This window comes from Lepeophtheirus salmonis, chromosome 3 (genome assembly GCF_016086655.4).
Source record: "Lepeophtheirus salmonis chromosome 3, UVic_Lsal_1.4, whole genome shotgun sequence".
NCBI classification, from domain to species: Eukaryota; Metazoa; Arthropoda; class Copepoda; order Siphonostomatoida; family Caligidae; genus Lepeophtheirus; species Lepeophtheirus salmonis.
Genome location: NC_052133.2, coordinates 32,082,515 through 32,098,573, shown reverse-complemented (window position 1 = coordinate 32,098,573; position 16,059 = coordinate 32,082,515). Strand labels below are relative to the sequence as shown.

Below are 16,059 nucleotides of genomic sequence, written 5' to 3'. Positions count from 1 at the left end.
CTAAATAATTACTCACCTCATAGTTACTAAAAGGAATTTATTCTTCTTCACTTTTAATTTCCATTGGTCTACAAATAACAATTATTATTATATTTTATTTTGTAAAATATGTAATTCAATTGATAAAAACCAAGTTACAATTTTAATATTATTTTAATCATTAAAGTCAATCCGGCTTTAAACTTCATACAGTCAAGTCCTTTATTTATCTAAAGCTCAACAAAGTCTACAATTGGGGCATTAAAATTATTCTTCAAGATAGTCTACGAATTTTTCCATTAAATTATATAAATGCAACAAGGCTAGAAAAATGTTACCATAGAAAATGGATATCTTCTGAAGAAACTTAAGATGAGCTACTATAGATAGCTCTTGAAATATTTGAACTCTCTTATTAATAACAAAATGAACACTAAGAACATATCTCTCTCTGTCTCTTCTAGTTGAAATAGGATTAATTTCCTAACTTTTTATTATTGCAAAGTCTTTGTAAATTTTTTTTTTCTTTTTATGTCAATGTTATTCTTGAACTTCACCCCTAAGTTCTCTAAAACTAAAATTCCCCCCTTTCCTTCAGTCATATAGGTATATATTGATATTTTCTATTTTCTTTGCATCCTCTTATATTTTTCAGTTTTTTCAAACTTCTTTATTAGAATGTTTAGTATACTATTCAATTCAAAAGACAACTGTAATGATGGAATTTATTAACTTTATGCCTATATTCATTTATTAATAAGCAGGTTATATCATGGATTACTTAACATCGGTTATATATATGTATTAATAATAACAACTATTTGAAATTAATTAATCATAAATTTATAAATTAATCTTAATGAATTATAGTAAATAAATACATATCATTTAAAAAATGACTTTAGTTAGATACGAGGACAGCCCCTTTAGTAGCTGGTCTGACAAAGAAATGCCATTAATTCTTTTCTTTTTAAACATTTGATAAGATAGTACACTCTTGAGATTTCAAAATTTTCTTCTCTATATTTATAATGATGGGTTTGATATTTGCTAGTTTATCTTGCATAATTTTACAAAATATAATATACATTAATTATAAATAGTTATTTAACCGGAAGTTATATATTAATAATTATACAACAACATTTATGCAAATAAAAAGAATGTCCTAATATTTTTAGAAGAGCAAATGTTGCTTAAGTTACAAATCCTTGCATAAAATTCAATTTGAATTAAATTGATACAGGTTATTATTTGTTATTCAATAGACCTTGAGTTTTGAATTCCGGTTCCAGTAATTTTGATATCAAAGATGCACTACACTATGAAGGTCAATTGTCGAAAAGGTAGATAAAATAATGGAAATTATTGACTGTCATATAAGCACTATTTTATTGCCAAGGAGATGAACATTAATGGAGAAAAATTAGAAAAAAAACAACATTGAAAATATGTGGGTTTATTTTTACTACACCCTATAAAAATAAAAATTCATGGTCATGTAAATGTCTGCTGCTTTAAATTATATCAGAGTCAACCCATGAAAATTAATTAAAACAGTTAATCTGTTTATTTTTATAATTCCAACATATTAATCCTTAACATGGAGTTAACTCGCTAGCACAAATATACCCATTGTATTTTTTTTTTGTCAGTTGTCGATTACTTTGATATGTAATGGCTATTTCATTATTTATTCTTCTTTAATAAATATCCGAATTAGTATGAATACGATTCTTAAGCTCCGTTTCCAAAAGGACAGGAATACAATTTTTTCGCCATTGTATATTTATATCTAAATATTGCCCATTTTATTATTTCTATGAAGAAATTTGGCGATCATAAATAAATACAAATGTATAGCGATGCTTTAAAAAAATATTAAAAAGCAATATTATGGTACAGTATCGAATAAATTACTAAGTAGGATTTTAATATTATATATATCATTCATTTTAAAAAATGTAGGGAAATAATATTACAATTATAGTCTAGAGTACTTAAAAGATTCATAGCAATTGGTATGATTTATTTATTTGGCTAACTACCAGATGATTTAGAGCGATTTTTCTGTTTTTTTCTTTTTGGAAGAAAGGTTGCATGATAGTGGTATAATACGTGTTAAGAATGTCAATTATATATTTTTTGAAAAATAATTACGAGAAAATCCAGAAAGATCAGTGATCAGTTATTTCAGTCACACTCATTAAAAAAGAGAAAGGTATCAAAAAATTTCAATGAAAAAAAGTATAATTCAAATAAAAAATCTTAGACAATTAATAAACAAATTCTTCATATATTAAACAAAGAATTAATTTAATATTTTATACTTTCAACTATTATTTATCAAGAAACGGAACATAAAATAGGTCGAAATAACACGCAATCCATCGCCATAATATAATTTACTTTCTAACGTTTCATTTTCGTTCCCATCGAGCTTTTTTATTCACACACAACATCTAGTTTCCATAAGGGATGGAAAAATTCGAAAAAAGCTATGGTAGCCAACCTTTTATATTTTTTTATTGTCAACTTTAATTATTATTTACATATTAATTATTAATTTTTATATACGTATAAAATATTTACACTGAATTAATAATTGTATCAATATACAAGTTAATGACTGAGTATGAAATGGCAATAATTTTTATCTTAGTTCCTTAAATTATAAAAAAAATATTTAAAATATATATACTACTAATTAGTGCTATAAATGTATGAGTGGCACCAGGTCTAACTGCCCAACTTCGTCTGTGGAATAAATATCATTTTATCAAAATTATATAATCCCAGATTCTTAGTCGATATATACAATTAATTTCTTCTTCAATACATTATTCTCTATTATTTATTAATAACTGATACAGGGATGTGTAAATCGTAGAAAAAGATAACATTTAAAGGATTATACAAGGAAAAACGGTCGTTGATATTGTTTATTTTCCGTTTTTGTTCATTTCTTTATAGATAATTGTGTTGTCATCTTTTTCATTCACTTCAAACGATGAATTCTTGCCTACTTTAAATATATTTTTATGAATACATTATAAATAATAATATACTTGTTAAATATAATTTAACAATATATTCCCTGCATTAATTCTAAATTGAATATAATATGTCTTCTTTATAGGAATAATTAATTTTCTTCCCCCAAAATCATACAAGAGGCAACTAGTGTTAACAAGGGTAGTACTATAAGTCTCAGTCATGCCTTCTTCTCGTTCTCGACAAAAGGTCCCAATTTATATGTTGCGTAATAAAATAAAGCAATGAGTACTTTTTATCTTTAGGTAAAATGTTTGTTAGTTTTATTTCTATACAGCCCCATATGAAGATGAGATTAATTTGATTATTTTACTTATTTTCCATAAATTTAGAAGCTCAAGAACACTCCTGCCTGATGACTTTGCCCAATAATTTAAAATATTGTAATCAGTGAGTATTGTGATTAGAATTGTAATTTAAGAAATTGAAAAATAAAAGTTGTAAAATATCAATAATAGTCGATCTTAAAATATCAGTTAGGAGAGAGTGAGGATACTTGTTACGTAGGAGACATATTACACGGCCGATAACTTTCAAATGTAAATTTATCTAACCACCTTCTTCTTATACATTTGAATATCTTCTTTTTTTTTTTATCAAATCAACATAAAACTTTGTTTACTTAATGTTTACAATTATAGAGAATTTCAACATTGAAACTTTTTACATAAAAGTAAACATTTTAGGTTACTGTTTATCAAGATATATTTCTATTATAAAATATGATTTTTAATTTTATTTTATTAAATGTCATAGTCTAGCATGTTGTTCAACTAATTACCATGCTTGCAATATATTATAAGTTTCAATATTTAGTTCACATCATTTATTCTGATTCAAACAGTATGGAGGAGACTTGTTACACACCATTTTTATTAAATATACTCGTACTATATATATGTATAGAATATATAACTATGTTTTTTTGTGTGTGTGTAATTTAATGATATACTTAAATTATCAATCAAAGTAAATAGTAAAATGAATATTATTTAAATTTTATGATTAACTATGCTCTTTTTCTGTAAATTATTTGTTTGTTTATCTTATATATGTAATTATAAGTATTTACTTTATGCTGACAAACTGCAATAAAAAGTAAAATAAATGCTTGAATATAACAAATGGCAGTTTTTATTTGTATCCTCCTTTTCTAACATGTCTAGTTCTGCTCTGTACCATGTCTCTTCCTACCTTGTATCATGTTTCCTCCAGGGTTATCAAGTATCCTACTTTTTGTGAGCTTCAAAAACACCCATAAATGGTTATTACACTGCATCAAAAATACTTTGGAATTATTTTTCCTCGGTAAATACCTATGTCATGTTACCGGGACGTTGAATTATCTTTTAAATGGTGAAACTTATGACAGTTTAGAAAAAAAATATTTTTTCCAACATGTATCTTCACTCTCCCCATCTTAATTGGAAAAATGATTTCTGTTGATCCACAGCCATATTGTATTTCAGAACATGTGAGATTTTTCTTTATTCGTTAAAATATGATAATAACATATGAAAACTTTGAAAATAGGAATAGGACATTTTCTTGTTCATAGGATGACTATGACATGTTTTATTTATACGAAATGTGTCCAAAAATTTAGTTCAAAATGATTTTGAAAATTGATTGAGAGGGAGAAGAACAACAGCATGTAAAATTTTGAAGTGAGATGAATTTTGACAAATTTCGGTGTCAAAAAATTGAGCCCTGGTCTACAAATTTTAAAGCCTTATTTTCAAAGTAAGCTTAAGATACCCGCTAAAAAGCATCAAATTCTGAGACATGAGTGACAGACTCATCGCACAATTGACATGGAGTTATAGAAAGTTAACAAATAACCCAGCTGGTCCATCACAATTTTGGGTAAACAAGGAATAACACTACAAAAAAGAGATATATATATATTAAGATACAATTTCAAAAACTTTTGAACTTAGTTCAAACCTTCAAAATTAAAACTCATCATCAGATTTTAGAGTCCCACTTTCTAAAATATAGAATTGGGTGACAATTAAGTTATTTTTTTGTGGAAAAGTAGATGGCTTAGGTCAAAAAAAGGTTCCTAATTGTAAAAAAACCTGTAAGAAAAGTTTGAACAGTTTTGAAAAATATTTAGAGGTAGCTCAACAGCCCTACAGTTATGAAAATTTACATGTTAAAAGAAAAAAACTGTGTATTTTCTGGAATACTTTCTATATACCTCAAATTAAAGCTTTTTTGTAAAAAAAAAAAAGGATATTTTTTTTAAGGTATCATCTTCGACATGGATGAATTACATTTTTATTGCTGTTTTTATGTGTTAGAATTGAATTAAAAAAAAGTTATTTTTTCTGAAAAGGTCATAAAAAATGCTTTAATTTGAGGAATATGGACAGTATTTAAGCAAATACCCAGTTTTTCCTTTAAAATGTAAATTTTCAAAACTTTAAGGCCGTTCAGCTACTTCTAAATATAATTCAAAACTTTTCAAACTTTTCTTAACTGTTTTTTCTAAAATAAGGAACCATTTTTTAACCTAAGTCATTTACTTTCCCAAAAAAATTGATTTTATTGTTGCCCTAACATAGAAGTTAGTCATTCTAAAAGGAAAAATAATATTTGCTATTTTATAAGAACGACATTATATCCACAATAAAAAAAAAAAAAAACTTGTTTTAAGAACTTGACAAAAATAACATACAAATCTAACCTATGAATCTTAGGCATGTTTAGTGCATACGATCTCTTTTTTCATGACATAACATTTGTTTTTTACTAAAGCTTGAGTATATTTTTTCAGTTGATGAATTTCTGTTATAAGCTAAGCTAGTGTTAATTTGAACTATCATATTTGTTTGGACAATTTTTTTTTTAAGTATTTCCAATATGGAAGATAACTTTCAGAAGCAGCAAATCAAAAAAATTCAATCACTCTCAAACAATTATGACACAAAGGAGCTTCGACTAGTTATAATAGGAATAGGCGACGACCTCACATGTACCAATAATTGCTATCAATATGCCACACAATTGGGACTACATATTGATAGACAATTATTTTCAAGGTAATGATTAAATTACGATGACGTATACTTATTTATTTCCAAATCACATCTTAATTATTTTTAAAGAACCATATCCGCAGATGACATTATCAAAAAGATAGAACTATTAAATGAGGATGACACGGTCTATGGTATTATGATTCTGAGTCAATTTGAGCCAAATGACAATGCTCTCAGGATCATCAACTCTATACAATCCTCAAAGGATGTGGCTGGTCTCTCAATCAAAAATATAGTCATTTCAAAATCTGAAGGGATTAAAAATATTTTACCACCTTCAACGATGGCTTCTATGCATATAATTAAGCATAGTGGAGTAAAAATTGAGAGAAAACACATTGCTGTGCTTCTTACACAAGATAAACAGCAGGAATTTGAGCCTTTGATTAATAACTTGAAAAATATGAAAGCTGTTATAACTCAAGGAATTGTGGACATATCTCAAAGTGGTGAATACTTTTATGATTATGTGAATACTTCAGATATTGTTATAACAAATTCAAATGATTTGGCAAATTTTGCAATAAAAAGAATCAAAAAAGGTGGACTACTACTAAACTTTGGAGGGAATTCACCGGGTTAGTCCTTTAATATATTTATATAAATATATGAACTTAAATTAATTTTACTTTTTCTTAAAAATTCAAAAGAATTGGAGCTTTTGAAACTGTCATATCTGTTTCAAAACGTAGTTACTACCATAGAAGACTATATACATAATATATTGGATGCAAAATGGAATTTAAGAATATTATCCCTGAATACACTAGAAAAAGTTCCTACTGACAGTGAGATATCTCTTTCTCAAACACCAAAGCCCATTGCCACACTTATAAAGGAAATTGGTCTTGCACCCAAGGATGTAATGACATTTGGTAAAACAATGGCCAAAATAAATTTAAATGTTTTAGACAAATTTTCAAAAAGAGAAAATGGTAGATACATAATAGTAGCTGGTATCAATCCTACTCCTTTCGGCGAAGGCAAGAGTACTACCACTATTGGTCTTTGTCAAGCCTTGGGAAGCCAATCCAAAAAGAATGTAATTGGTTGTGTTCGACAGCCATCTCAGGGCCCAACTTTTGGGATCAAAGGGGGAGCAGCTGGAGGAGGATACTCACAAGTTATACCAATGCAAGATTTCAATTTGCACTTGACTGGAGATATACATGCAGTAACAGCTGCAAATAACCTATTAGCAGCTCAAATTGATGCTAGAATGTTTCATGAGATGGATCAGAGGGAAAGAGGTAGATCCAATGCAATTAAAGGAATGTATTCAAGACTTGTTCCTGGAAAAGTAAAAAAGTTTTCAAAGGTACAGTTAGAGAGACTTTGTAAACTTGGAATTGAAAAGACGGATCCAAATGATTTAACAGAGGATGAAAGAGAAAAGTTCTCATTTTTAAACATCGATCCAAGCACCATAACATTCAATCGAGTATTGGATACGAATGATAGAATGCTACGAAAAATTACCATTGGTCAATCTCCAACAGAAAAGAATAGGCAGAGAATAACAAAGTGAATAAATTATATATATAATTTTTTTATTCATATATATCATTAGTTCCTCGTTAGGTTTGATATGACCGTTGCAAGTGAAATTATGGCAATATTGGCCCTTGCTATAAGCTATGAAGACATGAAGAAAAGACTAAGTAATATGGTGATTGCGTCTGATACATCGGAAAAACCAGTTACAGCTCATGATCTTGGTGTTGTTGAAGGTCTTTGTGCACTACTAAAGGATGCAATAAAGCCAACACTCATGCAAACATTAGAGGGAACTCCTATTTTAGTGCATACTGGCCCCTTTGCAAATATTGCACATGGTAATTCTTCCATTTTAGCCGATAAAATCGCTTTAAAAATTGTTGGGTGTGAAGGGTATGTTGTAACTGAAGCAGGATTTGGTGCTGATATAGGATTGGAGAAGTTTTTCAATATCAAAAGTCGTAGCTCCAAAATACCTCCCAATGCAGTAGTTATTGTTTGTACCATTAGAGCTCTCAAAATGCATGGTGATCCAGAACCAAAAATTGGAAATGCTCTAACAAAAGAGACATACACTAAGGAGGATGAAAATCTACTAAGAAAAGGTTTTGAAAACTTGGCTAGACATATTGAGAATGCAAATAAGTTTGGAGTGCCAGTCGTCATATGTGTCAATCAGTTTTCATATGACACAAAAAAAGAATTAGAGCTACTTAAAGAACTTTGTTTAAGTTCCGGAGCTTTTGATTGTGTCATTTCTAATCATTGGGCTAAGGGAGGATATGGCGCTAAAGATTTAGCCACCTCCGTCATTAAGGCATGTGAATCTAAAATATCTGATTTCAAACTTTTATATCCACTTGAGATAAGTATTGTTGAAAAAATTAGTATTGTTGCAAAAGAAATATATCGAGCAGAGAAAATAGAATTATCGGACGAGGCAAAATGTCAAATAGAAAGACTTGAAAAACAAGGATATGGAAACTTTCCTATTTGTGTTGCAAAGACACAGTTTTCATTTTCATCAGATCCTAATTTGAAAGGAGCTCCTAAGGGCTTTGTATTCCCAGTTAAAAGCGTATCTCCAAGTGTTGGCGCTGGTTTCATTGTTGTATTTGCTGGAACCATTTCAACTATGCCAGGTCTTCCTGTTCGTCCTTGTTTTTATGATATGCACTTTGACATGGACAAAGAAGTTGTAGCTGGACTTTTTTAGAACCATCAAATTTATTAGTCGTGTTTTTGTATATTCTCCTATTTATGTGTATGTATGAATTTAAGAAAATTAAATCAAAATTGTATTTTTTTATCCATCTTTAAAATTGATATGGAAATAAAGTTATTTTGTCAATTTGTAAGTTTCATTTTCTCTACAATAAGTATCATTTTTTTTTTGTTTTTTATAGAAAAACGTAAAAAATATTTTATCATAAAAGGTAACTTTCAATAAGTTTTAAAAATCACTATACAACCATACAAATGGGTTTTATAATTAGATATCATCCTCAGCAAAACCTGATCTATAGTAAAGTCAATTATATATAGCTAGATTAACCGAGTCATATCTGAAAGAACATAATGCGTTATAATAGAATATTCCTTTTTTTTTTTTTTTAATGGGAGTAGCTAATTACTTATAGAAGAAGTAACATTAAAATATAGCTTCTTTAGATTATTTGGACAAAAGTTTGAATTTGTTACCCTTTATTCTTTGTAAGTGTTGGAACTTTTATTACTCTACTTATTATATAGTAGATTTTAAATTTTGTAAATAAGTGTGTAAGCTTTTAATGGTTCCATTAGATCCATTGGTATTTTATATTATGTTTTTGCGCTTGCATGTATGTATAATATAATATGTATTAGCAGTGACAAATAAAATATGTCCCACCGTTATGTAAAAATAAACGCAATCGAAAATTAATTTGTTAATCCTGACATTTTGAACGATGTTTAGGAGGAGAGTAGCGCAGCTACCATGACGTTTTATTAGACCAGCTGCAAGTAGGCGTGAGAAGAAGCAAATACCCCCAAATCCCATTCCGAAAACAGCAAGAACAAGTACCTTGGAATTACTCCGATGTTGATGCTCAACTCTACTCTTCCATACATGTGCACACATACTAGTTATTGCGTGTGCTCATATTTTGAGTCTTCAAGGATTAAATAATAAAGATACCAGCTATGGAAAATATAAAAACTTGATCGATTACCTACTAAAAAAACCGCTTCCGCTTTTTAGGAAGTGTTTTATATAAATTGTTCCTTTGAATATTAGAATAAGAAAATGAAAAAAAAACTATTGTTTCAGTTAACATGTATAAGTACAAAATCACAAAATTATGGTTGGCTGGTACCAATAAATGAAGTAAGATTAACAATCAAATTTTAAAAATAGGTCAGTAACACCTAAGTGGTATTTTAAGGTTTTATGATTTTACAATCAATATTTTTTCCACGAATTGCATCTCTAATTTTAAAGTTTCTTTAACATACCGGCAGGTCATATTTTACATATCCCCAAGTCTCTACTCATTGATATATTATTATGTATTTATTTGTCCATGATGATAATGAATACAAACATATTTGTTACGTGTTTAAAAAAAGTCATAACTCAAAAGTATGTCATGAATTACTAATTTTTCAATAATTTTATATAAAAATTGTGGTGTGTCAACACAAAAACAATCTTGAAGAACAATTCAGACAAAGAAAGATTCATAATTTACTATTTTAATAAGTAAATATTTACATACGCCCCCCAATATTTAATTAACTTATTTTGGTCAATTATGGGCTTTATAATATAATTTGTGGATTTGGTTGAGATCCTTAAGAATATTTATTATACTTAATCTGTAACCTTCATTTGATATATGTTACTTTGTTAGTTCAAAAATGGCCTTTCAAATAGAATCAATTTTATCTTTTTTATAATCAATCGATAATTTTGTCGATTTTTAAATGGCATTTTCGGTGCCTACAAATTATTTATAAAAATAGCTTATTAATAGAAACGTAAGATAATTAGATTCAGAAGACATATGTAATCAAGGGTCCGTTTCGAGAAAAATCATCTCAGTTGTTTTTTTTTGTTGTTGACGGAGTACATATGTACAATTTGCATAGTATGTATCTTTCACATGACAACAAATATTATTACACAACTAAAATGTGTGTTATTATTATTATAATTTATTATTTCAAAGATGGAAGCATGTGCTTTTTATATTATTTCTTATGTGTACAAAGGTTTCCCTTGTATGCAATATATATGTATCACATTACATTTTAAACTATGCTGTATGTTCATTCGTTGAAAAAGTGAGAAGCAACTTAGTCGCTCATATCAGTATTATATATATACTCACCAATGTGATACTCAGCTGAAGAGGAAAACATTTAAAAGAAAACAAAAACTACAAACCTTTTGTCTGAAGACTTGTGGACTTCATTCTAAATTTAGTACCGTTTTCTAGAGGAAACATTGTATTTTAAAATGATTCAGATACGAAGTGCAGTCAAAGAGGATTGTAAAAATATAATCAAACTTGTACAAGAGTTAGCTGATTATCAGAAGCTTTCAGACGGCCCATCACTTACTCCAGAGAGTATGTATTTTTGATTTATATTAAATTTGAATATAACTGGACTATTTGTCTCACGATACCAATATGTTTGTTATTCACATGCACGTAGAGATGTGTTTTCATATTGATAAAGAAGAGTTGATAGATATTAGGACCCTTGTACTAATTTGCAGGAGTGTCAAGTCAATGTTCATTCTTGTGTTGTATAGTTTTGACATTGACATGCCAACATTTTTATAACGTAATGACCTGTTCTAATACCAAATTAGTATACTACTATTTTAAATGCATCACGACATGAGATAAGCTTATATTGTAACTATCTTTGATTAAATATTATATTTTATTATTTTTTTTTAGAATTGGAAGAGGATGGTTTTGGTAGTGATCCAGCATTTCATTGTAAGGTAGCATATGATGGAGATAAATGTGTCGGATATGCTTTGTATTTCTATGGCTTTTCAACGTTTTATGGACGAAATGCATACATGGAGGATCTATATGTTTCTAACAACTATAGAGATAAAGGTATTGGTTCAGATCTATGGAGAAGTGCTGTAAAGGTATGCCTAACTACGTAATATTCAAATAATAGTGTCGTATAAATATATTTGGCTAAATACCTTTATTTATGCTCCTTGATGAAAGATAATCTTAAATACAGCGTTTTCACTGATGTCATAAACTGCATCATCATTGAAGGTGTCGCTTTTTTGGTGGATATACATGCTACATAAAACCAACAAATTTCCAATGAATCACGATTAAACTTCATAAAAGGGTCTTTGGAAGTAAAACACAAAAAAAAAAAAACATTAACACCTTGATTTAATAATAAATACTTGATGAGAAAATATGTTAAGCTCTTTAAGCAAAAAATGTTGTGAATATGCTCTTAAAATTCCAAAATATGTGAAGAAAAGTTCCAAAATATACTACAAATTTTTTTATGTACCGTATGTAACTAATTGCCTTCGTCCTCCAAAAACAGGGCATTTTTTATTGATTTATGTATAAAAATACGTAACATTAAGAAAAATATCACGGAACCTTGTTACAAATTTCATAACATTGCAATCAATTGTTACGGAGTAAGGGACTTTTGAATGCACTTGGCATATGCCATTATGATGGATACTGATATTCGTTTTTGACCAAAATTAAAAGATTTTTTTAAAAAAACTATGAAATATATTAATACATATTTTTCAGTGCCCAGTTATGAAAGTTGTTTCTTTAGGGCCCCAAAATGGCCGACCTCAACTATGCTAACGTCACATAAAAATTTTTTTTACACGATCAAAAAAGTTAACAATTGTACGTAGTGTACATCCGCCTAAAAAATATCTTGTATATGTTATACGCCTAGAGAAAGAAATATATCTCTACGGTAATACCATGTGAAAACTTGAAATTTAAGCACTTGGAAAAAAATAGCATGCCATTCTGTAATTATATAAGTAACAAAAATCTTTATTTATCTTTTTCTGATACATTGCCAATGTCAAATTGATTTATTCTATTTGACTTCCATACAATTGTGTAAGTTTTAAGTTTAATGTATTGAAATGTAATCATTTTTACATCATGAGAAGTATAGTTATTTATTCCTCTTAAAATACTATTTTGCCTAATTTTCTTAATTTATAACTCAAACTTGATTCGTGATAGTTGAAACTATTTCTGACTACGGGGACAGTTGTAAAATTTGGCACAAAGACATTTGTTTAAAAACTACTGAATGTTACGATATAAAAAAATAGAAAATGTTTGTTGTGAGTAGTGTGTGAAAGATAAACCAACTATGAGAAAATTAGCCAAAAAAAAAAAGTGTTGCAACATTCCATGGTCTTTTTATTTAGAATAAATATATTGTAAAATTCAATTGGATCCTTCAATACAACAATGATATAATCTTTTAATCTTATAATAAAAATTTCTCATTAGTAAAACATGTTCTGTTATACATAACAATATATTCCATGGTTCTGCAGCCCATATATACATTGACAGATAAACAAGTAATTTCAACAGATCACTGCATCAATTGCTCCATAGTTAATAGTTGAAATAACTGGAGATATTTTAATTAAATAAAACATATTATGAGTCGTATAAATTACAACTTGTACATGACATGTAGACTAGGGCAATTTGTTTTTTCTCATGTGCTTAAAAAATAACCTTAATAAAATTTCATAGTTATAAAATGTCGTCTTAAGTTTTAAATAGGGCAAAAATAATATATTTAGTCAATATAGTTAAAAAAAACATCACTCTATATTTTGCCAACTATCATTTCGATAACCTTTTTCCCAACTTACAAAAAATAGTTTATAATCATGTTTAACTATAATCGTTTTATGGAGAAAAAAAGAGAGAATAATGTAACAGAATTTCAAACGTATATATATATTGATATTTCCTTTCTGAAAGTGTAAAAAAATTATGCACTTTATGCCAAGATCATTCAAATTTCCTAATATTATTATCTCTTTTTGCTCTATGAAACGACTTTAGAAATAAAGTATGTATATTAATACTTTTTTTTTAGGTTAGAAAAATATTAATTGAAAGGCTTTTTTTTTTTTGTAAAAAAAAAAGATTTTTTTTACAATAATGATAGTGGCTAAGTATATAACTTTTTTTCTTTATCAAAATAATTTTATACATAATTTAGAATAATACCTCTGATTAATGCTATACTTATTATTCATTTCAGGAAACTTTGGAAAAAGGTTGCACAACATTTGACTTTAGTGTTTTGGGTGATAATTTGAACGCCATTGAATTTTATGAGAGAAAAGGGGCTAAAAACAAAACGGAATTGGAAAATTGGCATGCGTTTCGTCTTGATAAAGGAGGCATGGAACATTTTCTTCATAGTTGAAATTATTACTTCCTGATTACTTACTATTTATAAATATATTTTTTTGATGTTGTTGGTCCAAAAATATTATTTTTATAATTTATATCAAACCATAATATTATGTTCATTATTTTTTTTAGACAAGAAACAACATTGTATTCTGATTTTTTTTTTAAAGGTAGATATTATAAGTTCACCGAGAATTAGAGTACCATCAATAAAATTAATAAATCACTAGATTATGATTTGTATTGAAATATGTATTGATACGTTTTTATAGTTTTAATATTGTCCAACGATTGACCAATCTCTCATTCAATGTGATTGTCCTTGTTTTAAACAACAATCATATCATTGTTATGAAGAACTTACAGAAACCCTTAGCTGCTATGTGAGTATTTACATGAAGGCTGCGTATATCGATACTAGTTCCTTCACAAGTCATAGTACCAGATCAAATATAGCTTAGCTTTATAAAAGGCCTTCACTTTGATAATAAAGATAATTTTCTTAAGCATTCTCTATTACTTAGGATTTCATCTTAAAAAAAGAAAAATAATAATTAAATTTTTTAATGTAAATTAATTTCATTTCATTTATATTAGCCTAGTTTGAAATTTCGTTAGATAAGTGATTTTCTGGATAATACAATTTAAATAGGGGAAAAAAATTATACTGTATGAATAAATTTGATCAAATATAAAACATTTAAGTGTTGCAGTGAAATTTTTAATACTTTTTAAAATGAAGAGTTATGAATCAAAAATCGAAATGAACATATTTCATAAAAAAAGAATGAAGTTTTCTCAAGTTATACAAATCGCATATAAGATTAATAGATTGTTTTGTTAGATCAACAGGAAGAAGAATTCTTTTTGATCTGCAAGCATCCTAAATAGTATTAAAATAATTTATGTGTGATGTGTGTACGTCCCACTTCGAAAAACAATAGTAAATCGAATTTATTTCAATAAAAGAGTCGGATAGAGACTTTAAACATGAAAAAAAATTGTTACAAACTCTAAGTTACGTACGTAAGGCTATGTTTCATACTGATCAAACCAAATTGCTGTGCTCTGTAGTGCAAGTTTTGTTTTGTTTTTTCGCCAATAAGCTTATTTTTTTTCATAAAAAAAAGATCAATTCCCTGGGTCTCAAAGTTTTTTAAGGTATGGGTTGTTGATTTCAAAATGGACAAAAAAAACAACCCCAAAAACGAACTATTGAACAAGTGTAAAAATGGAGAATGTATATTCAATACGAATTAAAAAAAGGGAAGGAAGGACAAAAAGGATTAGCGAGTTAGTCTTAGTATGTATCATCATTATGGTTGAAGAATGAACACCTAATATAATAATTGTATTGATTCTAAATCTTTTGAAGGTGATAAGTTTCCATTCTTACTTTTAAGACTAAAAGTACCCAATAAGGTTAGCAATGGCAATGAAAATAAATAAATCACAAGATCGAACATTTGAAAAAATTGCTTTACATTTACAAAAATCAGTATTTTTTAAATGTTGTATTTTCAAGAGTCAAAAGGTGTGCAAATTTGATTATATTTACATCAAAAGGACAGAAACCATTACAAATGTTGTATACAAAGAGTTTTTACAATAGAAATTTACCTATTATACATTTATAGTGGATCGTTTTAGTTTAGAATTTTTATATACTCAAACAAAATATAAATAAAGTATTTTTAATTTTTCATTGCCTATCTTTAAGATAGCGTGTTTGTGCTAGTATACTATTATAAAAGTCTTTGATAATATTGCCTCCAATTTGAAGTTATTTCCTTCTCTCATTGTAAAAGAAATGAGCTCATCCAACGCATTGAGACTTATACCAAATCTATCAGCTATGATACTCTCCACTATAGATCTTAGAGATCTCACACGAGCACAATATTGAAATAAGTGGAATGAAGATACCACAGCTTCTTTTAACAAAAACATCCACTGCCCGTATTATTCGACTTGTTGGTATATATCGCCAACCTGTACTAAAACCACTTCTG

General features: G+C 27.9%; 2 protein-coding genes across 2 annotated transcripts; both read left to right on the top strand.

Moving 5' to 3' along the window:
• The first annotated feature begins 5,732 nt into the window (after nt 1–5,732).
• On the top strand, nt 5,733–8,928 carry pug (pug C-1-tetrahydrofolate synthase, cytoplasmic). The gene is made up of 4 exons (XM_040709074.2): nt 5,733–6,080; nt 6,147–6,658; nt 6,731–7,604; nt 7,662–8,928. The coding sequence occupies exons 1-4, from the start codon at nt 5,902–5,904 to the stop codon at nt 8,791–8,793; spliced, it is 2,697 nt and encodes an 898-aa protein (XP_040565008.1). The 5' UTR covers nt 5,733–5,901; the 3' UTR covers nt 8,794–8,928.
• A 1,952-nt stretch (nt 8,929–10,880) lies between these two features.
• On the top strand, nt 10,881–14,276 carry LOC121114948 (thialysine N-epsilon-acetyltransferase). The gene is made up of 3 exons (XM_040709075.2): nt 10,881–11,191; nt 11,531–11,733; nt 13,893–14,276. Exons 1-3 carry the CDS (start codon nt 11,080–11,082, stop codon nt 14,058–14,060), a joined length of 483 nt encoding a protein of 160 aa, XP_040565009.1. The 5' UTR covers nt 10,881–11,079; the 3' UTR covers nt 14,061–14,276.
• Nucleotides 14,277–16,059: the final 1,783 nt, after the last annotated feature.